General features: G+C 43.0%; 1 protein-coding gene across 3 annotated transcripts in view; it reads right to left on the reverse strand.

Moving 5' to 3' along the window:
* si:ch211-51h4.2 overlaps window positions 1-24,866 on the reverse strand; it is a 113,880-nt gene that overhangs the window by 37,593 nt on the left and 51,421 nt on the right. For all 3 annotated transcript variants that reach the window (XM_046300757.1, XM_046300756.1, XM_046300755.1), the window contains 4 exons: window positions 21,753-21,876; window positions 3,592-3,691; window positions 1,246-1,304; window positions 512-576 (listed from right to left, as the gene is read on the reverse strand). In XM_046300757.1, the coding sequence (XP_046156713.1) occupies window positions 512-576; window positions 1,246-1,304; window positions 3,592-3,691; window positions 21,753-21,876 (348 nt within the window). The remainder of the gene's footprint in view (window positions 1-511; window positions 577-1,245; window positions 1,305-3,591; window positions 3,692-21,752; window positions 21,877-24,866) is intronic.

Consider the following 24,866-nt stretch of genomic DNA (forward strand, 5'->3'; position numbering starts at 1 on the left):
CTCATTTTACTGGGCCTCTCTGTGGTCTGAGGTGGTGCCAGTCTTACTGGAGCATATCATATTGGGACTCACTGGGTTGTACTAGTACCATCTGTCATGGAGAGCAGACATCAACCCAGCAGGGACAGAGGGGGGCTGGTACTGGGCCTGTACGATTTACACAGTACCACAACCACTTCCTGGGACAACTCACAAGTTGTGAGAGTCTACACGTCACCTTGGCAACCAAAGACATTAGGTACAGTATATGTGATCATCTACCTGAATTCATTGTCCTACATTGGCACTGTGAATGTGTAGGACCATGTGCCTCATACACACCTGTATTGGAGGTAATTGACCAGAATACTGATCAAGCTATTAGGCTGAGTTTACACAGGCAGCCCAATTCTGATCTTTCTTTTTCTCACTAATTGGTCAGATCAGCACTTCTGACAATAATAGGGCAACAGATCAGTATTGGGCTACCTGTGTAAATGCAGCCATAGACAGTATGGGGAAAAACACTTACCATAATATATTCAGAACAGTGCATGTGGCTAGTCCTCCCAGTATGACTCTTCTGAACCACATGATCTACATATAGAGATTATTGAAAGAGCCAGTCAACATCAACAGCACATGAAAGTCAATGCAATCAACTAAATTCTTAAGTGTGGATGGAGTGCTGTCTGCTCCACTATAAGAGGATAATATAGAACAGCCATTATCAATAGGCATACCACGGGCCGGATCCGGATGTAAAGTGTGGAGATTTGCAGGAAATAAGCTTTAAACCTGCTAATTTTTCTCTCTGCCATCAAGAGGGGTGAGAAAGGTTTGAACATTTTGGGTTGCAAGGTGGGGGTTTGTTACTATGCCGAAGAATGACAATATCTATCCAGACCTTTGCTACCTAGGACATGTGTGTGACAGGACCCCTTGTATAGAAGCTATTATCCTATGGGTCTCTGTGCTGGGCTACATGCTGTGCAGGGGGAAACCGCTCTAATGGAGACTGCTGGCTCCCTATCACAACACAACGAGCTCAATGGAGGAGGGCCATTTCAGCCCTTCATAGCAGTGGCATACTGGTCCCTGTTCTAATGGTGGATGGCTGCACAATTGGTATGCAGTTTATGCTGGTAGGCACAATTATCTCAATGTTTAAACTCTCTAGAGTTATGTCAGGTAGAATTTCACCTAGAAAGTACTGTGAATAAAATGTGTGTGGAAACACAATAAAATAATGCAAATCCATAATACCTGTGTCTTGTTGTGAGATATTTCTGAGAACAGGAGAGGCATCACGTTGACAATACCTCCTGCAAAGATATCAAATGACAGTAAGCGACACATTTGATTTAAAATGAGACGATTTCTGATAATCCACTCATACAGTGTATGTCAGGGAAATGACCGGACCAAGGTGCAGCGTGGTGAACGTACATTTTCCTTTATTAAGAATGTCAAACACCAAAGTGCAGCTTACTAGGGCTATACAGGCCACTAAAAGACAACTACCCATAACTAAGGTGGAAAAACAGGCTGCCTAAGTATGATTCCCAATCAGAGACAACAATAGACAGCTGCCTCTGATTGGGAACCACACGCGGCCAACCACACAGAAATACAAAACATAGAATGCCCACCACACATCACACCCTGACCTAACCAAATGGAGAAATAAAACAGCTCTCTAAGGTCTGGGCGTGACTGTGTATGAGCAACAGTGTAACCGCTTATCACAGTTATACTGTTTAGAATTTGAATTGTGCTGGCACAGTAGACTTGGGTATGTTTTCACTTTACAAAGTACAAAACTATGAAAATAGGCAGGGGATTAAAGCCCTATATTGCAGCAGATGGCAGAATGAGAAAGGTAAGAGGCCTGTAATTTGCATTGTTTTCCCCTCGGGCTTATCATTAGTTTTAGACAAATAAACAAAGCACCAGAACCCTATGGGGACCGCTCAACCTCTGCTATCATAGAAATATAGAACTATCCACACAACCACTACACAGCTTTTGTTCTATCAATAAACACATACATATTGTATAGTATACCATTACTATCTTTACTGTGTATGTACTGTGTTCTCTGTCCTGCTTGCTTGAACAGCATCACATCAAACCCCGTCAACACATAGACAGGTCTGTGGATGTAGCTGTGAGTATCTGTGAGTAGCAGTACTCTATGCTCACTGTAAGCAAAAGGCTGCCCTCTGACTCTTTAAAAGCAACAGCCCATTAGGAGCGCAGACACTCAACAAAGGCTTCTGGGACTGACAAAGCAGCGGTAAGCTAACAGCTTTGCTGAGGAAGGTGTCAGAGGAGGGCTGCAGAGAGGAGAGCGGGCTGTAAATGAGGCTCCCTCCACTCCAACTCCCAGGGCTTGTTTGCTCTTTAGACACCAGTCCCAGGCGGCTCAGGGCTTGCAGCCACCAGGACCTCGCCGCTCTCAATGTACTAACCAATTAACCGGATTGGAGAGAGAGCGAGGGGGAGACAAAGAGACGAGAGTGAGAAGAGGGGGGTGGGGCGAGATGAAGAGACAAATGAGAGAGAGAGAAAGAGAGAGACTGGGGAAGAGACAAATGACAGAGAGATTGAGAGAGAGGAAGAGAGAGGGGGATGAGAAAAAGAGACAAATAAGAGAGAGAGAGAAAAAAAGAGGGGGCGAGACAAAGAGACAAATGAGAGAGAGACAGGGAGAGAGAGAGAGGGGGGTGAGACGAAGAGAGAGAGAGATAGGGGGCGAGACGAAGAGACAAATGAGAGAGAGGGGGCGAGACGAAGAGACAAATGAGAGAGAGAGAGAGAGAGAGGGAGAGAGAGAGAAAGGGGGGCGAGACGAAGAGACAAATGAGAGAGAGAGAAAGAGAGAGAGAGAGAGAGAGAGAGAGAGAGAGAGAGAGAGAGAGAGAGAGAGAGAGAGAGAGAGAGAGAGAGAGAGAGAGAGAGAGAGAGAGAGAGAGAGAGAGAGAGAGAGAGGACGAGACGAAGGGACGAGAGAGAGTGAGAGAGTGGTGGGGGCGGGACAGAGATGATTGAGAGAGAGAGAGAGAGAGAGAGAGAGAGAGAGAGAGAGAGAGAGAGAGAGAGAGGGAGACGAAGAGACAAATGATAAAGAGAGAGATGGAGAGAGAGAGGGGGGATGAGACGAAGAGACGTGAGAGAGCGAGGGGGCGAGACATAGAGACAAATGAGAGAGAGAGAGACAGAGAGAGAGAGAGAGAGAGAGCGAGCGAAAGAAATAGAGAGGGTGAAGGCAGGAGAGAAAGAAGAGTGTGATTTCCACTCGCTCCATCTGCTCCCACATCCACTGTCAGAGCGACAGTCAGGGTTATCCAAGCACCTCCATTAACTATTCAGGAAACATACAACTCTCCTCACAATTACCACTGCAAGGGATCCTCTCCAACCTCCAGCACTTCTCCACATACCTATGGCAACATAAAGCAATGTTTTTCTCTCTTCTTGACATTCTTCAAATGTCTAAGAGGGGACAGTCATCTGTGTTCTGTTCTCCCTCACTATGTGTTTTTGTTCTATGTCATGGAGGTGGAGTAGGAGGAACTCACAAATAGAGTAGTGTATGTTCGTTCTTACCCAGTGCAACGGTGCCCATTAGGAAAGGTTTACCAATTTGGCTGAAGTCATTTGTGGTCTCCTGTTGAACTTCTGACCCCAAAGCAAATGTCACGGCCACCTTGGGGAGACAAATGACCAGCAGGGTTACAAGATGCACAAGTCACAAAACAACAAAATCTCAGACAGAACTCATATATAGATTCTCATTTCATGTGACATTTAACTTTAAAGGACATTTTTGTTGGTGGATGTTACAATGACAGAGGGGGGGGAAGTGATGGATACCCTAGTGGCCATGCTAGACATGCCTGTAAGCTACAACAACATTTGATTCCTTGCACAAATCGAAACACTTTCATGTCGTGTTCATAACAATAAAACAATGGATCATAGAATGAAACACAAACGCACAATTGTGAAGAATTGCTACAGTGGAGGAGCAGACCTGTATCTAGAATAATGTTCATAAATATTCATAGAGGATTGTTCAAATGGAAAAGGGGCCGTATGCATAGTAAAAATCCCATATATCCCATAGTAAACAACCAGGAAAAAGAGAGCAACACATCTTTCACTTAAATCCTAATTTCCTATCAGGTGATGAAGAGAACATTATCTTTACAGCCTTTCTTTGAGAAGGAAGTATTCCCCTTTTGCTTTGGCCATAAATATGTTTTTGTATGAGAGAGAGCATGAAGTCCACCTGGCCCTGGCTCGTGTGTATATTTGGTGCAATATGCAAGTCTGGTGAGGCCACAGAGTGGACTGGTGTGTACTGGTGTTGGTACTAAGATGCACAGATGCTGTTAATGGGATTTCTACCCTGGCCCCAGAGAGTCACAGGCCCTGAAGGCACAGCAACCAGGACATGTTAGGCTGTGTACCACATCTGAGAATTCTATCTACAGAGTCCATTGAATTTATAACATAAATAACAAAACAAAGCGGATTCCATTCTATTAAAAATAGTTGGATGATGTTAAATAGACCAATAAGCAGTAAACTGTTTGAAAAGCATCTTAAAGTGTTTATACCAACTGAAAATGAGACTATTTGAGGGTAAAATACTTCACCGAGGGCATTTGGCTGTGAAGAATATTGACAGAGGTGAATTACATGGGCTCACAGAAAGCTGCCACTTAAACTGGGATAACAATTGTCCACAAGTAAACATTTTGCTTTTAAGCACATGTGAAGAATGCCCTGGATTAGGGGGAAGAAGATTCCATTAGGTGCCCAAGTCTCTTTGAGCTCCAGAGAGAAATAGGTTTAAGTGCCTTCCCATCTCCAGTAAAAAGCCTCAGTGGACTGTGTGATGGAGGAGATATCAGGCGAGAGCTGTGATTACCCTGCTCCCAATGTGACATTATCAGAAATCCAGGGTGTGTGGGAAGAAATGAACTATAAAAGCACACATTACAAAACAAAGAGTGTTCCCTCAGTCCCTGCTCTTTGTTTGAGTGTATCCATCTAACACCCCTCTCTCACCGGCTCACTCCTCCTCCTCTCTCTCTCTCTCTCTCTCTCTCTCTCTCCACTTCTCTCTTCATTCGCCTGTAATGCAACATCTCTCTCTCTCCACCTCTCTTTCCTCCACCTCCTCTCTTGCTCTCTCTCTCCCTCCACCTCTCTCTCTCTCCACCTCTCTCTCCCTCTCTCCTTGTTTGTCTGTAATGCAACAAGGGGCAGCTTGGGCACAGAGAACAAAGTACGATCGTACATACTGTAGAAGTACTCAACGGCAACCACAAAAAATTGCACTTGCAGCTGTTCATGCAATGCATGGGAGAAGAATGCAATTTCCACAGAGATTACAACCAAACACACACACATACAAACACACACAAAAAAAGCAAGTCCCACCAAAAATAACAGAGCATTCTGGGGCATTATATCTCCTAATGCACACAGGGGACCGTGGGATGAACTGAGTGAATCCATTTCACAAGGGATAAGATGGAGGAGAGTGGAGAAGAGTGGAGGTTAGGGGGAGGAGGAAGGTGGCACTGCCATGACCAGGCAGCCAGGCAGACTTATGGGTGAGCTGAGAGGGCTGATATGCCAGGGGAAAGCAATCTCTTATCAACCCATCTCTGTCCTGGAGAGAAGCATTTAGTGAGTGGAGTGAGAACATGACAAAGAGGGTTGTGCTCTTTCCTTAATCCATGCTCTAAAACACACACACACACACACACACACACACACACACACACACACACACACACACACACACACACACACACACACACACACACACACACACACACACACACACACACACACACACACACACACACACACACACACACACACACACACACACACACACACACACACACACACACACAGAAGACAAGTGTTGTTTTTAACCCTGTGAATGAATTTGCAATGGTGCCAAGCTAAACTGTTGAAACACAGCATTCATCTGCCCACTAAGTATCAGAAACATAGGTATGACTGCAAACTTTACGCTCAAAGTCATGATGGCAGTAGACTGGAGGACAGGTTTGACATCTTTAACAATTATGCAGTATAAATGTCACACTAATTATTCGATGAAACTATAAAAATGTACTTGATTTCCCATGCATAATTTGCCCAAAATAAAATTCTGTCTGCGATTTATTGCTGGAAATACGAGAAGGACATCCATTTAAACAGAAACAGATATATTTGGTAAATAGCTTGCTTCATTTCAAATGACTTAATTGAGTGCTTATTACAGTGTGTCAATGTATTTTCTCCTGGTGTGTCATTATTCATTAACCACACATTTTTGGGAATCACAGCTGCCTTTTGTAGAAAACTGCTTTTCATGGCTATTAATTGATTTGTGGCATGTTACTGCCTGCATGAATACCAGTCTGTTCAATTGGTCATTTAGAAAACATTTTAACCAAGGTCTCCTCAGTGCCTCACTCATTGTGCTAGTGAGAGACTGTGTCAGAACATCTTTAGCATTCTGATTACTCTAGTATCAGCAAAGTTTACTCAAGGATAATTGGCACAATAAATGTAAGTAAAATACACACTTGATTAATAATTTCAACCCAGTTACCTTATATTTGGCCGCCTTTTGTTCCAGTACTCTGCTGCCTGTGACTGGGACAAATTGCAAAAATCGCTGAAGTTGGAGACTTTTATCTCCCTCACCAACTTCAAACATCTGCTATCTGAGCAGCTAACCGATCGCTGCAGCTGTACATAGTCTATCGGTAAATAGCCCACCCATTTTTAACTACCTCATCCCCATACTGTTTTTATTTATTTACTTTTCTGCTCTTTTGCACACCAATATCTCTACCTGTACATGACCATCTGATCATTTATCACTCCAGTGTTAATCTGCAAAATTGTAATTATTCACCTACCTCCTCATGCCTTTTGCACACAATGTATATAGACTCTCCTTTTTTTCTACTGTGTTATTGACTTGTTAATTGTTTACTCCATGTGTAACTCTGTGTTGTCTGTTCACACTGCTATGCTTTATCTTGGCCAGGTCGCAGTTGCAAATGAGAACTAAACTAGCCTACCTGGTTAAACAAAGGTGAAATAAAAAATAAATAAAAATATATTTAACTTGCAGAGGTCACTGAAAGAACTTGACAGTGTCTCTCCTCTAAGTCCATAGAGAGGAGTATTTTCCAAACAATTCATTTTTGGAGTTAATATTTGATCAAGGTTGTCAATCAAGATGAAGAAGTGTCCTAAGATGAAATGCCACAATAGAAGCCTTGGTCTCCAGACATTGATCTGTTTGGAATAGATACCTGAAGAAGCTCTCAGCAAGGGCAGTATCAGGGGAGATGAGACCCCTTCATGTCAACTTCAGAAAGAGTGGATATCAATAGGAAACTAATACAAGACCACTGAGATATATACAAATCCATCAGTAGGAAAACACACACAACCACGCATACACACTGATTAATTCAGTACACGTGCATGCACACACAGGCAGGCAGAACGACAGGCATGCACCCACACACACTCGCATACGCCTAGGCCTAATGTGAAGTAAAAGGCCATTTTTTTAACACAAGACAGAATCTGCCTCCATAACCACACTATTCATTATGCTTACATCACCTTTTGTCTCTGTAAAATCAATCAAAGTGTCCATAGAACTCCTTGGGTGAAAGTATTCCTCACACCGCCTGTCCTAGGGTTTCCCAATAAACTTTAATTACTAAACATCATGACAATTTTTCATTTGTTATTAACATTTTATCACCAAAGTTGCCAATTGTCTGTTTAGTTTAGACTAAAAGGAGATTGATGTTAGTTCTCGGTCTTCATGACGTTTCCATCCATCCCTTCCATGTTATTCCTACACCATGCCTGTACTAGCGTTAAATATTTTCCTAGTATTTTACAAATGTTCCATTTTGAGAATAAATCACTTTTCTGCCAGGTAACCCAGGAATTTCCGGCCAAAACCAGTGTCATTCAAAAGTATTATAAAGCATATAAATAGGCCTATGTTTGGAATTGACTCAAGCTTTGATTGTGTCACGACTTCCGCTGAAGTCGGCTCCTCTCCTTGTTCGGGCGGCGTTCTCCTCTCCTTGTTCAGGCGGCGTTCTCCTCTCCTTGTTCGGGCGGCGTTCTCCTCTCCTTGTTCGGGCGGCGTTCTCCTCTCCTTGTTCGGGCGGCATTCTCCTTTCCTTGTTCAGGCGGCATTCGGCGTTCGACGTCACTGGCTTTCTAGCCATCGCCGCTCCATTTTTCATATGTCCATTTGTTTTGTCTTGTTCCATACACACCTGGTTTTCATTTCCCCAATCGATCTACTTGTAGTTAACCCTCTGGTTCCCATCATGTATTTGTGTGTAATTGTTTCATGTTATTGTGGTGTTTTATTTACGCGCTTTACTTTTGTTATGTTCCGTGTTTTGAGCGCGCTTGATTTATGTAGTGCTCTCGTTTTTGGAACGAAAATAAAAGTGCACCTGTTAACATTACTCTGCACTCCTGCAGCTGACTTCGCCTCTAGTACACCCTTTGACGGATAGAAAATTCAAGCCTGATGCTACCTGAGCCTGATGAGCCATACATTAAATACATTTAATGAGCCCAAGCCCAAAAAAGACCAAATGATTGTGCCGTTATACAATACATCCTGTAAATATTACATTACATTACATACAGGGATAATACAGTTGAAGTCGGAAGTTTACATACACTTAGGTTGGAGTCATTAAAACTTGTTTTTCAACAACTCCACAACTTTCTTGTTAACAAACTATAGTTTTGGCAAGTTGGTTTAGGACATCTACTTTGTGCATGACACTAGTGATTTTTCCAACAATTGTTTACAGACAGATTATTTCACTTACAATTCACTTTATCACAATTACAGTGGGTCAGAAGTTTACATACACTAAGTTGACTGTGCCTTTAAACACCTTGGAAAATTCCAGAAAATTATGTCATGGCTATAGGAGCATCTGATAGGCTAATTGACATCATTTGAGTCAATTGGAGGTCTACCTGAGGATGTATTTCAAGGTCTACCTTCAAACTCAGTGCCTCTTTGCTTGATATTATGTGAAAATCAAAAGAAATCAGCCAAGAACTCAGAAAAAAATGGTAGACCTCCACAAGTCTAGTTCATCCTTGGGAGCAATTTCCAAACACCTGAAGTTACCACATTCATCTGTACAAACAATAGTACGCAAGTATAAACACCATGGGACCACGCAGCTGTCATACTGCTAGACTACGGTTTGCAACTGCACATGGGGACAAAGATCATACTTTTTGGAGAAATGTCCTCTGATCTGATGAAACAAAAATATAACTGTTTGGCCATAATGACCATTGTAACGTTTGGAGGAAAAAGGGGGGGGGGGGCTTGCAAGCAGAAGAACACCATCCCAACCATGAAGCACGGCGGTGGCAGCATCATGTTGTGGGTGTGCTTTGCTGCAGGAGGGACTGGTGCACTTCACAAAATAGATGGCATCATGAAGTCAGGAAGTTAAAGCTTGGTCGCAAAGGGGTCTTCCAAATGAACAGTGACCACAAACTTGTGGCAAAATGGCTTAAGGACAACAACGTCAAAGAAAGCGGAAAGAAATCATTCCCTCTACTATTATTCGGACATTGTGACGCTCGTCATGAGGTGAGGACCAAAGCGCAGAGTGGTAAGTGTTCATCATATATTTATTAAACCGAGAACACTAAACAAAATAACAAAGGAGAAATGAAACGAAACAGTTCTGAAAGGTGACATACACATAACAGAAAATATTCACCACCCACTCAAAAGTGAAACCAGGCTACCTAAGTATGATTCTCAATCAGAGACAACTAACGACACCTGCCTCTGATTGAGAACCATACCAGGCCAAACGCAAAACACAACATAGAAAAAGAAACATAGACAACCCACCCAACTCACGCCCTGACCATACTAAAACAAAGACATAACTAAGGCCAGAACGTTACAGACATTTCACATTCTTAAAATAAAGTGGTGATCGTAACTGACCAAAGACAGATCATTTTTTACTCAGATTAAATGTCAGGAATTGTGATAAACTGAGATTAAATATATTTGGCTAAGGTATAGTATGTATCTTCCGACTTCAACTGTATATATACAGTACCAGTCAAAAGTTTGGATGCATCTACTGAATAAGGGCTTTTCTTAATTTTTTACTATTTTCTACATTGTAGAATAATAGTGAAGACATAAAAACTAAGAAATAACACATACTGTAAGGAATCATGTAGTAACCAAAAAAGTATATGTATTTTAGATTCTTCAAAGTAGTCATCTTTGCCTTGGTCACAACTTTGCACACTCATGGAGGCCAGGTCATCTGATGCAGCACTCCATCACTCTCATTCTCTCAACCATCTTCACTTGGAATGCTTTTCCAACAGTCTTGAACGAGTTCCCACATATGCTGAGCACTTGTCTGCTTTTCCTTCACTCTGCAGTCTGACTCATAAAGAACCATCTCAATTGGGTTGAGGTCGGGTGGTTGTGGAGGCCAGGTCATCCTGATGCAGCATTCCATCACTCTCCTTCTTGGTCAAATAGCCCCGTACAGCTTGGAGGTGTGTTGGGTCATTATCCTGTTGGAAAATTAATGATAGTCCCACTAAGCCCAAACCAGATGGGATGCCGTATCGCTGCAGAATGCTGTGGTAGTCATGCTGGTTAAGTGTGCCTTGAATTCTAAATAAATCACAGAGAGTGTCACAAGCAAAGCACCCGCACACCATCACACCTCCTCCTCCATGCTTCACGGTGGGAACCACACATGCAGAGATCATCCGTTCACCTACTCTGCGTCTCACAAAGACACGGCAGTTGTAACAAAAAATCGCAAATTTGGACTCATCAGACCAAAGAACAGATTTACATCGGTCTAATGTCCATTGCTTGTTATTCTTGGCCCAAGCAAGTCTCTTCTTCTTATTGGTGTCCTTTAGTAGTGTTTTTTTTTTGCAGAAAGTTTTTGCTTTGTCATTATGGGGTATTATCAAATCAAATCAAATTTTATTTGTCACATGCGCCGAATACAACAGGTGTAACACCTTACAGTGAAATGCTTACTTACAAGCCCTAACCAACAATGCAGTTTAAAAAACGTCATAAAAAAACTACAAAAAATACAAATAGGAAATAAAAGTAACAAATAATTAAAGAGCAGCAGTAAAATAACAATGGCGAGGCTATTTACAGGGGGTACTGGTACAGAGTGAATGTGCGGGGCACTGGTTAGTCGAGATAATTGAGGAAATATGTACATGTCGTAGAATCACCACCTTCCGGAGACACCTGAAACCCCACCTCTTTAAGGAATACCTAGGATAGGATAAGTAATCCCTCTCACCCCCCCCTTTAAGATTTAGATGCACTATTGTAAAGTGACTGTTCCACTGGATGTCATAAGGTGAATGCACCAATTTGTAAGTCGCTCTGGATAAGAGCGTCTGCTAAATGACTTAAATGTAAATGTAGTTATTAAAGTGAGTGTGCATAGATAATAACAGAGAGTAGCAGCAGCGTAAAAGGGGGTGGGGGGGTGCAATGCAAATAGTCGGGGTAGCCTTTTGATTAGCTGTTCAGGAGTCTTACGGATTGGGGGTAGAAGCTGTTTAGAAGCCTCTTGGACCGAGACTTGGCGCTCCAGTACCGCTTGCAGTGCGGTAGCAGAGAGATCAGTCTATGACTAGTGGCTGGAGTCTTTGACAACTTTTAGGGCCTTCCTCTGACACTGCCTGGCATAGAGGTCCTGGATGGCAGGAAGCTTTTCCCCAGTGATATACTGGGCCATACGCACTAGCCTTTGTAGTGTCTTGCGGTCGGAGATCAAGCTCTCAATCTGCTCCACTACAGCCCCATCGATGAGAATGGGGGCATGCTCGGTCCTCCTTTTCCTGTAGTCCACAATCATCTTCTTTGTTTTGATCACGTTGAGGGAGATGGTTGTTGTCCTGGCACCACACAGCCAGGTCTCTGACCTCCTCCCTATATGCTGTCTCGTCATTGTCGGTGATCAGGCCTACCAGTGCTGTGTCATCTGCAAATTTAATGATGGTGTTGTAGTCGTGCCTGGCCGTGCAGTCATGAGTGAACAGGAGTACAGGAGGGGACTGAGCACGCACCCCTGAGGGGCCCCCGTGTTCAAGATCAGTGTGGCAGATGTGTTGTTACCTATCCTTACCACCTGCAGAGGGAGGTGTTAATCCCAGGGTCCTTAGATCAGTGATGACCTTTGAGTGCACTATGGTGTTGAACGCTGAGCTGTAGTCAATGAACAGCATCGTCACAAAGGTATTCCTTTCGTCCAGGTGGGAAAGGACAGTGTGGAATGCAATAGAGATTTCATCATCTGTGGATCTGTTAGGGCAGTATGCCATTTGGAGTATGTCTAGGGTTTCTGGGATAATGGTGCTGATGTGAGCCATGACCAGTCGTTCAAAGCATTTCATGGCTACAGACGTGAGTGCTACGGGTTGGGTTGGTAGTCATTTAAGCAGCTTACCTTAGTGTTCTTGTGCACAGGGACTGTGGTGGTCTACTTGAAACATGTTGGTATTATAGACTCAGACAGGGAGAGGTTGAAAATGTCAGTGAAGACACTTGCCAGTTGTTCAGCGCATGCTCAGAGTACACATCCTGGTAATCCGTCTGGCCCTGCAGCCTTGTGAATGTTGACCTGTTTAAAGGTCTTACTCACATCAGCTGTGGAGAGTGTGATCACGCAGTCGTCCAGAACAGCTGATGCTCTCATGCAGGTTTCAGTGTTACTTGCCTGCCAGCGAGCATAGAAGTAATTTAGCTCGTCTGGTAGGCTTGTGTCACTGGGGGTAGCTCTCGACTGTGCTTTTCTTTGTAGTCTGTAATAGTTTGCAAGCCCTGCCACATGGGACGAGCATTGGAGCCGGTGTAATACGATTCGATATTAGTCCTGTATTGACTCTTTGCCTGTTTGATGGTTTGCTGGAGATCATAGCGGGATTTCTTATAAGCTTCCGGGTTAAGAGTCCCGCTCCTTGAAAGTGGCAGCTCTACCCTTTAGCTCAGTGCGGATGTTAGCTGTAATCCATGGCTTCTGGTTGGGGTATGTACAGTGGGGAGAACAAGTATTTGATACACTGCCGATTTTGCAGGTTTTCCTACTTACAAAGCATGTAGAGGTCTGTAATTTTTATCATCGGTACAAAAATCCAGAAAATCACATTGTATGATTTTTAAGTAATTAATTAGCATTTTCTTGCATGACATAAGTTTTTGATACATCAGAAAAGCAGAACCTAATATTTGGTACAGAAACCTATGTTTGCAATTACAGAGATCATACGTTTCCTGTAGTTCTTGACCAGGTTTGCACACACTGCAGCAGGGATTTTGGCCCACTCCCCCATACAGACCTTCTCCAGATCCTTCAGGTTTCGGGGCTGTCGCTGGGCAATATGGACTTTCAGCTCCCACCAAAGATTTTCTATTGGGTTCAGGTCTGGAGACTGGCTAGGCCCCTCCAGGACCTTGAGATGCTTCTTACGGAACCACTCCTTAGTTGCCCTGGCTGTGTGTTTAGGGTTGTTGTCATGCTGGAAAACCCAGCCATGACCCATCTTCAACGGGCTTGAGCAGGGGGACCTTGCGTGTGCTGCAGGATTTTAATCCATGACGGCGTAGTTTGTTACTGATGGTTTTCTTTGAGACTGTGGTCCCAGCTCTCTTCAGGTCATTGACCAGGTCCTGCCGTGTAGTTCTGGGCTGATCCCTCACCTTCCTCATGATCATTGATGCCCCACGAGGTGAGATCTTGCATGGAGCCCCAGACCGAGGGTGATTGACCGTCATCTTGAACTTTTTCCATTTTCTTATAATTGCGCCAACATTTGTTGCCTTCTCACCAAGCTGCTTGCCTATTGTCCTGTAGCCCATCCAAGCCTTGTTCAGGTCTACAATTGTATCCCTAATGTCCTTACACAGCTCTCTGGTCTTGGCCATTGTGGAGAGGTTGGAGTCTGTTTGATTGAGTGTGTGGACAGGTGTCTTTTATACAGGTAACGAGTTCAAACATGTGCAGTTGATACAGGTAATAAGTGGAGAACAGGAGGGCTTCTTAAAGAAAAACGAACAGGTCTGTGAGAGCCGGAATTCTTACTGGTTGGTTGGTGTTCGGCAGTGTATCAAATACTTGTTCTCCCCACTGCATGTACAGTCACTGCAGGGAGGACATCAACAATGCACTTATTTATGAAGTCGGTGACTTCATAACAGAGGTGATGGTCGGATTCGCGTTTATCGTTGAAGGAATGAGCGTTACACTGAGGCATGTACTCTGGAGCAGGATCGATTTGAAGGTGGAGGGTCGTTCATGGTCTGGGGCGGCGTGTCACAGCATCATCGGACTGAGCTTGTTGTCATTGTAGGAAATCTCAACGCTGTGCGTTACAGGGAAGACATAATCCTCCCTCCCGCCACCAGCCATACTGCTCGTTCTGTGCGTGATTTCCTGCAAGATAGGAATGTCAGTGTTCTGCTATGGCCAGCGAAGATCCCGGATGTCAATCCCATTGAGCACGTCTGGGACCTGTTGGGTCGGAGGGTGAGGGCTAGGGCCATTCCCCCCCAGAAATGTCTGGGACCTTGCAGGTTCCTTGGTGGAAGAGAGGGATAACATCTCACAGCAAGAACTGGCAAATCTGGTGCAGTCCATGATGAGGAGATGCACTGCAGTACTTAATGCAGCTGGTGGCCACACCAGATACTGACTGTTACTTTTGATTTTGACCCCCCCCCCTTTGTTCAGGGACACAATATTCCATTTATGTTAGTCATATGTCTGTGGAACTTGTTCAGTTTATGTCTCAGTTGTTGAATCTTGTTATGTTCATACAAATATTTACACATGTTAGGTTTGCTGAAAATAAACGCAGTTGACAGTGAGAGGACGTTTCTTTTTTTGCTGAGTTTATATATAGGGACATATATCAATATAGAACAGGATTATCTATTGTCACACCCTGACCTGAGTATTCTTTGTTTTCTTTATTGTTTTGGTTAGGTCAGTGTGTGACATGGGTGATGTATTTGTTATTGTACTGTCTAGGGGTTTTGTAGGTTTTTGGGATCGTTTACTATCTAGGTGTTTATGTATGTCTATGGTTGCCTAGATTGGTTTTCAATTAGAGGCAGCTGTTTATCGTCCGGCAACAGTACCCAGTCCAGAGCGTCCGGCAACAGTACCAAGTCCAGATCGTCCGGCAACAGTACCAAGTCCAGAGCGTCCGGCAACAGTACCCAGTCCAGAGCGTCCGGCAACAGTACCCAGTCCAGAGCGTCTGGCAACAGTACCCAGTCCAGAGCGTCCAGCAACAGTACCCAGTCCAGAGCGTCCGGCTACAGTACCCAGTCCAGAGCGTCTGGCAACAGAACCCAGTCCAGAGCGTCCGGCTACAGTACCCAGTCCAGAGCGTCTGGCAACAGTACCCAGTCCAGAGCGTCCGGCTACAGTACCCAGTCCAGAGCGTCCGGCAACAGTACCCAGTCCAGAGCGTCCGGCAACAGTACCCAGTCCAGAGCGTCCGGCAACAGTACCCAGTCCAGAGCGTCCGGCAACAGTACCCAGTCCAGAGCGTCTGGCAACAGTACCCAGTCCAGAGCGTCTGGCAACAGTACCCAGTCCAGAGCGTCTGGCAACATTACCCAGTCCGGACTCTACCACGACGGGTAAATTACATGTTTATTCGGTCTTTATATTACTGTAGGCAATGCTGCAGCAAATGTAGGTCACTTGAAACAAAGAAAAAAACTTGAGATGAGATGATAGGTCTACATGCATTGTGAACTGCACTCCATACTGAGATGAGCTGTCTGTCCACACCCTGAGCGTTGATGATTCATCATACAGAGGCTGGAGAGAAACCATTTTTAGACATTGCATATAATTTATCAGTTCCATTTCATGCCATGCTGTTCATATACATAATGTATTATAATTTACAGTTTTTTTAGCAGATATTTATCCCGGAAAAAGGGAGTGGTACCTGTACCCCCACACATTGACTCGGTACCGGTACCCCCTCTATATATTACTTCGTTATTGTTATTTTATTGTGTTACTTTTTTACTTTTGTTTATTTAGTAAATTTCTTATCTTTCTTAACTGCATTGTTGGTTAAGGGCTTGTAAGTAAGCATTTCACAGTAAGGTCTATAACTGTATTCGATGCATGTGACAAATAAAATTTGATTTGGTTTTATGGTTATGGGCGGTAAATCCCATTAAACTTGGTAACTGGGTTCCCGCCATTCAACCCTAGCCTGTACTCTCCCTCTCATTCCCAGCCCTGTAAATCAGGCCAGGGTAGCTCTTCTCAGGCAATGCATACCTTTAGAGCTGGGGTGTCAAACTCATTCCATGGAGGGCCGAGTGTCTGTGGGTTTTTGGTTTTTCCTTTCAATTAAGACCTAGACAACCAGGTGAGGGGAGTTCCTTATTAATCAGTGGCCTAATTAATCAATAGTGTACAAGGTGTACTTCAGCTCTCCATGGAATGAGTTTGACACATGATTTAGAGGTACAGTGGCTATGTCTCTCATCACTCATGTCAGTTTAACGTAAAAACTGTAGTCAACTATAAACTTCAACTTAGTTCACAACAGTGAAAATTGAGATATACAATGCATGTATCCAAAATGGGTGGAGGGCCTTTCAGCTGCTCATCAATGATGCAAAGCCCAACTCAGCAGAGTTGACTGTGAGCAGCTTAAAGAGAAATACTACTGGCGACAGCAACGCAATGCCAAGTTATTTTCGGAGTTGCTTTTTAGGGACCCCCATAAAGATTCTATTTACAGCCAAATTCACAAGGAGGTCAGCGCTGAGCCTGTATCCATTATTCATTGTCAGCCGACACATTTTTCAGTAATTGTTCATAACCACTGTGTCAGCAGTGGAGAGAGAACACTTTTTGCAGTCACTTAAGAGCCATGGCATGTTGTTGAAACTCTGCTGCCTACTCGGTTATTGTGACAAAAGAGCCTGATGAGATATGTAATTACACTTTACTCATAGTCTCATACCATATCCAGTATCCACCACTCACTTACCAAAAGTATGTGGACACCTGCTTGTCAAAAATCTCATTCCAAAATCATGGGCATTCATATTGAGTTGGTCCCCCCCTTTCCTGCTATAACAGCCTCCAATCTTCTGGGAAAGCTTTCCACTAGATGTTGCAACATTGCTGCGGGGACTTGCTTCTATTCAGCCACAAGAGCATTAGTGAGGTCGGGAACTATTGTTGGGCGATTAGGACTGGCTCCCAGTTGGAATTCCAATTCATCCCAAAGGTGATCAATGGGGTAGAGGTTAGGGCTTTGTGTAGGCGAGTCAAAGTTCTTCCACACCGATTTCGACAAACCATTTCTGTATTGAGCTCGCTTTGTGCATGGGGGCATTGTCATGCTGAAACTAGAAAGGGCCACAATATAAGAATCCATTAATTTGAAGGGGATGTCCACATACTTTTGTACATATAGTGTATGTGTGAAGTGTAGCGAAATATTATTCACAACTTTTATTTTAAATGCAGTAATCGTGATGAGCAAAATAATGGCAAATATTTTGAGATTTCATTTAGTTAGATACTTACCTTAAATTCCACACATAGCTTAGTTCACATATAGCTGCAGTAGAGTATATATCACACAAAATATATGACAACATGCCAGAATGTATTCAAATACATGAGGTGCAAAAGTCAAATGTACTCCACTGTTATAATGCATGGGGACATCAGGGATTTTCAGAGCATGGGTTTAACTATAACAAAGCCATTCTCGTTGTCTTTTTATGACTCCCTTAAGGATATTATGTCCTTGAGGAACAACAGAGAAATAGAAGAGATTGATTTTAGATTGCTTTGATAACACAAAGTGATGCACACACACATACACACACACACACACACACACACACACACACAGTCCTGGAGCTACAACTCTAGCGGAGGTTAAGATCTAGAAGTTCAGCATAGGAACAGAAGGTTGTGGTGTAATAGCACTATGTCACTATGAGATAGAGAGAACAAGGTCACTGCAGAGAGTCACTGCACAGAGTCACTGCACAGGCAAACTAAAACTAATCAAACCTGCCTCTTTGTAGAGAAAGCATTTACAGTGGTTGCTTTTTCTGGTTTATATCTGAAACAATAATTCCGCGGGAACACCATGGACAAAAAGGAAATGGCAATTTGCCCACTGATGTTCATTTTCAACGATGGGACGCATTGTAAAGACTGGAACTCACAGTAGCTTGCTTAATTGCCATAGCTGAAGGCGCTCTTCTTGGATGAGAGCGAGGTTGACATTTACATGCTTAGCAAAACGTCTTTGATTACCTGTTTATGAGATACAAGATTTGATCAGAGTTTGGCAGATATTGTGAGACACACTGAGAACAACTCTCTCTGATTAGAGGAATACTGCCATCCACACGGCCAAGAGATTTCAGGTCCCCTACGAGCAGTGACAGCCAAGCAAAATGATTTACCAGTCTGCCAGTGAATTGTTATGATGAGGTTACAACCTTACAGATTACCACTGTATGTTTGTGAGTGACTGAGTGTGGGTGTGAAGCTGCACACAGAATGAATAAGACATCACAAGGTACAAATCTATATTTTTGGGTCTATTGTGGTACCAATAATGACATTAAAAGAGAGAGACGGAGATGATAAACTCCAGCTCTTAGCTATTCAACAAAAGCATCTAGCAGAGCTTCCTGTAGATAGGGGAGTCGACAAGATAGTACCATCAGATAAGAACAATTACCAACAACTTCCACAGCAACTACAACAAAAATTCTGTTGCATTTCTGGCTTCCAGTGGCAGAGACAATAAAACGTTTCCTTTCCATAATAATACATTCTGTCCTGACGAAAAACTTGGGTGGTTTTATAAAAACTTTAAGGACTTGTTTAGATTGCACGGCTGTGTGCTCAATTTTATACACCTGTCAGCAACGGGTGTGGCTGAAATAGCCGAATCCATTCATTTGAAGGGGTGTCCACAATTTTTGTGTAAATGAATATCTATAACTTGAAACTAAGTGTTTCTCACTACCTAGATTTAGAGTGTGTGTGTAGTGTAAAGTTAATATGTTAATCAAAAACAGATCCAGAATGAGACTAACCATTTTCAAATTGTTAGTACAGACTAGGCATTCTACTACGCATGTAGCAATAGGGAAACTACATGGACACAGGATAGGAAATAACACTAAGGACTATGTTTGCACCATTTCCTAACACCTTGAGTAATTGTTGTGTCAGATAACTCAACAATAATTATACAAAGCTAAGAGACCACAACCTTGTGGCATCCTGTTATTGTTCTGGCTAAGCCAACAGTAGACGGACTAGAACATCTCCAGCAGTGCTTTTGACACCGTTTCTGACATTGAGAATCACTGACCTGAAAAAATCAAATGGCCGCCCGTGTTACACACACAGTGGGATCCTGTGCCATCTGCATGAAGTGAAAAATCTACCATGCCACTTGCATCCTAACTCCCAGCATGTAATGTGACAGAAGACCGACTCCAGAGAGTAAAAAGGACAGTAATGACTGCACTGTCAGCTCAAACAGCAGTCATAATAACATTACAGTCATTTATTTAACATGGCAATCTTGATTGCTGTCCTTGAATTCTGACTGGGTAATCAACCTCAACGTTCATAACCCTGCCTTCAGCAGCCTTATCTAGGTCTGCCAACCAGGGACAGAGTGGCTTTACATGCACCCTAGAGAGAGCCGCTATTCTCTCAGCCTCTAAGATGGAAATCCATTATGGATGATTATTTAAAGCGGCAGAATTGTTGAATTATGACCACATAGGTTTTTTAACTAGCACGCCAGACCATTGTCTTACTTTTTCTATGCATTATTAATATATTTAAACAGAAGCCAAATTCAAGTAAGAAACCATATGCATTTTTAATGGATCTATATATCAGATTATTAATTTCAGTAGAAGTTAAAGGCGGCCAAGCCAACCTTAACAGTAAATCCTTGACTGGTGGCAATTAGCAGGCCAGCAGCTAACACACTTCCTGTCCCTGTCTCCTCTTAATGAGTTCCAGGCAGCCATCTAACTCATTTGCATATTCAATTGCAGGCTTGGCAGCCAGACACACATCTTCCTCAGACTGTTTAACATTACTCCTGACCCTTACAGCCTTACAGAACTGGAAACAGAGATGAAGGACCCAATAGGAGAGGATCTAGGAGTATCTGTGGATTATGAACAAAAAACAACTATTATCACTAAAGTTAATGTGTGGTCATTGACTGTTTTATTCTATTACTGGCAGGGAAATCAAATAAAAGCCCTCCCATTACATTTGAATTATGTTGTCCATTTAGGTGTGGAACACATTTCAGTAGTGCCTTATTCAACAGTGTCAGATCAGATATGTCCCCCAGTATGTGTTGGGGTTTGGTCCTAGCTGATGTAGTGTGGGGCCTGGCCCTGAAAGAGGGTTGCCTGCCTGCCTCTGGATGGATCCAGCTGCTGCTAAGATGTGCTGCGATTCACAGTGTGACCAAACTGGAGACTGGGGCGGCTCCTACCGCAGCCTATAAAGCTGGCACACACAAATGATAAGCGTTCAAATTACAGATAAGCCCAGACGCCACGGACAAGTATAATACATCAATGAAGGTGAGTGATGAGGCCGATTTGTCCACTGATGAGACGTGGATGAAAACTAATGTCAAGTACCTAGGTGTCAGCTGGCAAGAGGACAACTCCCCTGTTTGATGAATGACTGAGCGTGGTTATTCATAGTATCAACACAGTGTTATTGATATATTCACACTACAGTAGATGATGTTTCTAGAATCAACTAGACAGCGACTGGCACCGGCAGAGAGTGAAACCATAAATTAACCGCTAGGGTAAATCTGAGAAGGATCAAGGACTGTGACTGTTAATTGATATCAAATATTCCAGGTATTATATTAAGTTTGCCAACATCAAACAAAGGTCCTGTGGAGGTAATATAATCATCTAATCTTCTGCAACAATATCCATCACAATCTCTCAGAGGTGGCACTTTAATATGAGTTTTTATTGCATTTCTGTATTTGCATTCAACTACTGAGGGTACGAGACTTCACTCACAGGCTCTGGTATTTTCATTAAGATAAATAATGTGCATTTTATTCCTTCAACCTCGGGGGTTGAAACAAAGAGGTGTGCTCACATTGTGAGTTTCTTTGGCCTAATAAATCACATGTCAGAAACCATTATTATTTAATCATTACATCCCATTATGACTGCTGTGTCATCTCCCTGCCTTCATCTCTGTGGATGAACTTCTATTCATCTTTATGACTCTTTGTGTAATCTAATGAAGCAGTCACCTCATGAGAATAATTAAGGTATAGCCGTAAACATGGGAAGGCCAAACTGAGCAGAATCCAAAACCCCCTTTACACTATAAAACACTGTAACATATACAGCATCGTTCAACATTGCCATCTTGGGAAATTGAGCCTATGATTTAAAAAATGCCTGTAATGAAATACATCCAGTTTCTCTTTGAATGCAAACTATGATATACATAATTAGCAACATTGTGCAGTAGATCGGAATCCCAGGATGACTTATTGAAACGGAATACACTTACTGTGATGATCAGCATGATGCCTTTCAGGAGGGTCAGTAGCGACGTGATTGGCTGAATGACCGTCTGAGCCAGCAGGATTCCAAGAGAGAGTGTCCAGGTAAACCCAGGAATGACATAGATATGGCTGTAGAGACAGACAGACAGACAGACAGACAGACAGACAGACAGACAGACAGACAGACAGACAGACAGACAGACAGACAGACAGACAGACAGACAGACAGACAGACAGACAGACAGACAGACAGACAGACAGACAGACAGACAGACAGACAGACAGACAGACAGACAGACAGACAGACAGACAGACAGACAGACAGACAAGCATTAATGACACACAATCAAAATATAACATAAAAAGAGCCTACAGATAAATTGTTGGAAGGCAAGCAATTTTGATATGCACACAAAGTAAATGGTTTTCCCTATGGACTCTCGGCCTATAGTATACGTCTGTTGTCAAAGACTACTAATGCCATTAATAAATATGATTAGCATACATAGTGGCATACAATGGCCTCATTTCTCACTCAAATCATTTGGTTTGGCCAAAATGGACGGTGGAGACGGTGGATCCCACTAGGATGGACTGAAATAACCTATTGATTACTGCCTACAAGGGGATCACTTGAAATTCACTGGGGTTTTTCTCTCCAATAACTGGTCTGCTCTCTGAGCCAATATCCAGCAGATATCCTAAGCAAATAACATGTTCTTAATAAACCACTCAAGGATTCACATGGGCTGCACCCAGTCCAACTAGAAATAGTTACTTTGAATAATACACAGGTTATGTATTTACTGGAACAAAATAAATTACCTCTTCAAACTGATAAAGGTAATTACAGCCAAATTCCCATGCAGACGAAGAAAAAAAAGTTAGGGAGCTCACTTTTACACTTGAGGAGCTACAGAACACCCAGACAAGTGTCCTTGTGCTCTTTGACTCCACACAGGTTGAGCCAGCTCCTTTTGAGCTACAGCTTCTACAATACAGAACACCCAGACAAGTGTCCTTGTGCTCTTGCACTGCAATCAAATCAAATTGTATTTGTCACATGCGCCGAATAGAACAGGTGTAGACCTTGCAGTGAAATGCTTACTTTCAAGTCCTTAGCCAACAATGCAGTTTAAAGAAAATACCTAAAAAAGTAAGAGATAAAAGTAACAAATAATTAAAGAGCAGCAGTAAAATAACAATAGTGAGGCTATATACAGTACAGGGGGTACCAGTACAGAGTCAATGTGCGGGGGCACCAGTATCAAGGTAATTGAGGTAATATGTACATGTAGTGAAGAGTTATTAACGTGAGTATGCATAGATAATAACAGAGAGTAGCGGCGTAGAGGGGGGAGGGCAATGCAAAAATTCTGGGTAGCCATTTAAAAAAAAATTGATGTTCTGCGTCATATGGCTTGGGGGTAGAAGCTGTTTAGAAGCCTCTTGGACCGAGACTTGGCGCTCCAGTACCGCTTGCCGTGCGGTAGCAGAGAGAACAGTCTATGACTAGGATGGCTAGAGTCTTTGACAAATTTTAGGGCCTTTCTCTGACACCGACTGGTATAGAGGTCCTGGATGGCAAGAAGCTTGGCCCGAGTGATGTATTGGGCCATACGCACTACCCTCTGTAGTGCCTTGCGATCGGAGGCCAAGCAGTTGCCATTTTAGGCAGTGACGCAACATCAGGATGCTCTCGATGGTGCAGCTGTAAAACCTTTTGAGTATCTGAGCACCCATGCCAAATCTTTTCAGTCGCATGAGGGGGAATAGGTTTTGTCATGCCCTCTTCACAACTGTCTTGTTGTGCTTGGACCATGTTAGTTTGTTGGTGATGTGGACACCAAGGAACTTGAAGCTCTCAACCTGCTCCACTACAGCCCTGTCGATGAGAATGGGGGCGTGCTCGGTCCTCCTTTTCCTGTAGTCCACAATCATCTCTGTTGTCTTGATCACGTTGAGGGAGAGGTTGTTGTCCTTGCACCACACGATCAGGTCTCTGACCTCCTCCCTATAGGCTGTCTCATCGTTGTCGGTGATCAGGTGATCCCTGTTGTGTCATCTGCAAACTTAATGGTGTTGGAGTCGTGCCTGACCGTGCAGTCATTAGTGAACAGGGAGTACAGGAAGGGACTTCAACCCCATTCTTAGCCTATTGTACATACAGTATATGTACTAGTTAAAAATGTGACCTGAATAATATTCACAGATTTCAAAACATTATGCACTTTCCTTGACATAGACTGACCAGGTGAATCTTGGTGAAATGTTTAAGCTTCGAGACAATTGAGACATTGAGATTGTGTACATGTATGTGTACCATTCAGAGTCCATACCTTGTAGAGTCCATACCCCGACGAATTTAGTCTGTTCTGAGGGCAAAATGGCGGGTACAACTCAATATTAATGTTTTGTACTCTCAGTGTACAGTGTGTACTGTAACAGCATTTGATTGCAACTTTTGTCCATCCCCTCATCCCAGTATGACTTCAAAGTCAATGGACTGTAGCCTGTCTGATGTTACTGACTGAGGTTTTTTTCAGCCAAAGACAATATGTGATGAGCTTTGCTTTGAGGTTGTTCAGATACACTAACAGAGAGTATAGTTGAGTGGCTGAATTCAGTCAACATTAAATACATGCTTGGTTATGCATGGTATAAAATACACATTTCTGATACACCTGTACTATAAATGTATGTATAACTTTTAGCAGCCAGATATGAATAGGCTATTTCATGCTTTGAATTCTGAAATCTATCGATCCTCCTTGTGATTTCTTGCTTACAGCATTATTTTCTTCCCCAAATATATTATCATAAAGAGCTCTTTCCATTGTTAACTGCTGAGCTGCTGAATACTACTGCGACAGTTATAACAGACAATCAATAAACCCCTTGTCTAAAGTCCCACACATCTCTTTGAAATAGATTTGCTTGAAGGCCATGATTTGTCTGCATGTTTTCCCAAATGTGGCATATAGGCATGTGGGTACAGAGGGGAGGGTTTGCTGGGAGGCTGGGGGCAGCATACAGTACATTCAGAAAATATTCAGACACCTTGACTTTTTTCACATTTTGTTAGGTTACAGCCTTATTCTAAAATTGATTAAGTTGTT

Source organism: Oncorhynchus gorbuscha, linkage group LG15 (assembly GCF_021184085.1).
Source record: "Oncorhynchus gorbuscha isolate QuinsamMale2020 ecotype Even-year linkage group LG15, OgorEven_v1.0, whole genome shotgun sequence".
Lineage (NCBI taxonomy): Eukaryota > Metazoa > Chordata > Actinopteri > Salmoniformes > Salmonidae > Oncorhynchus > Oncorhynchus gorbuscha.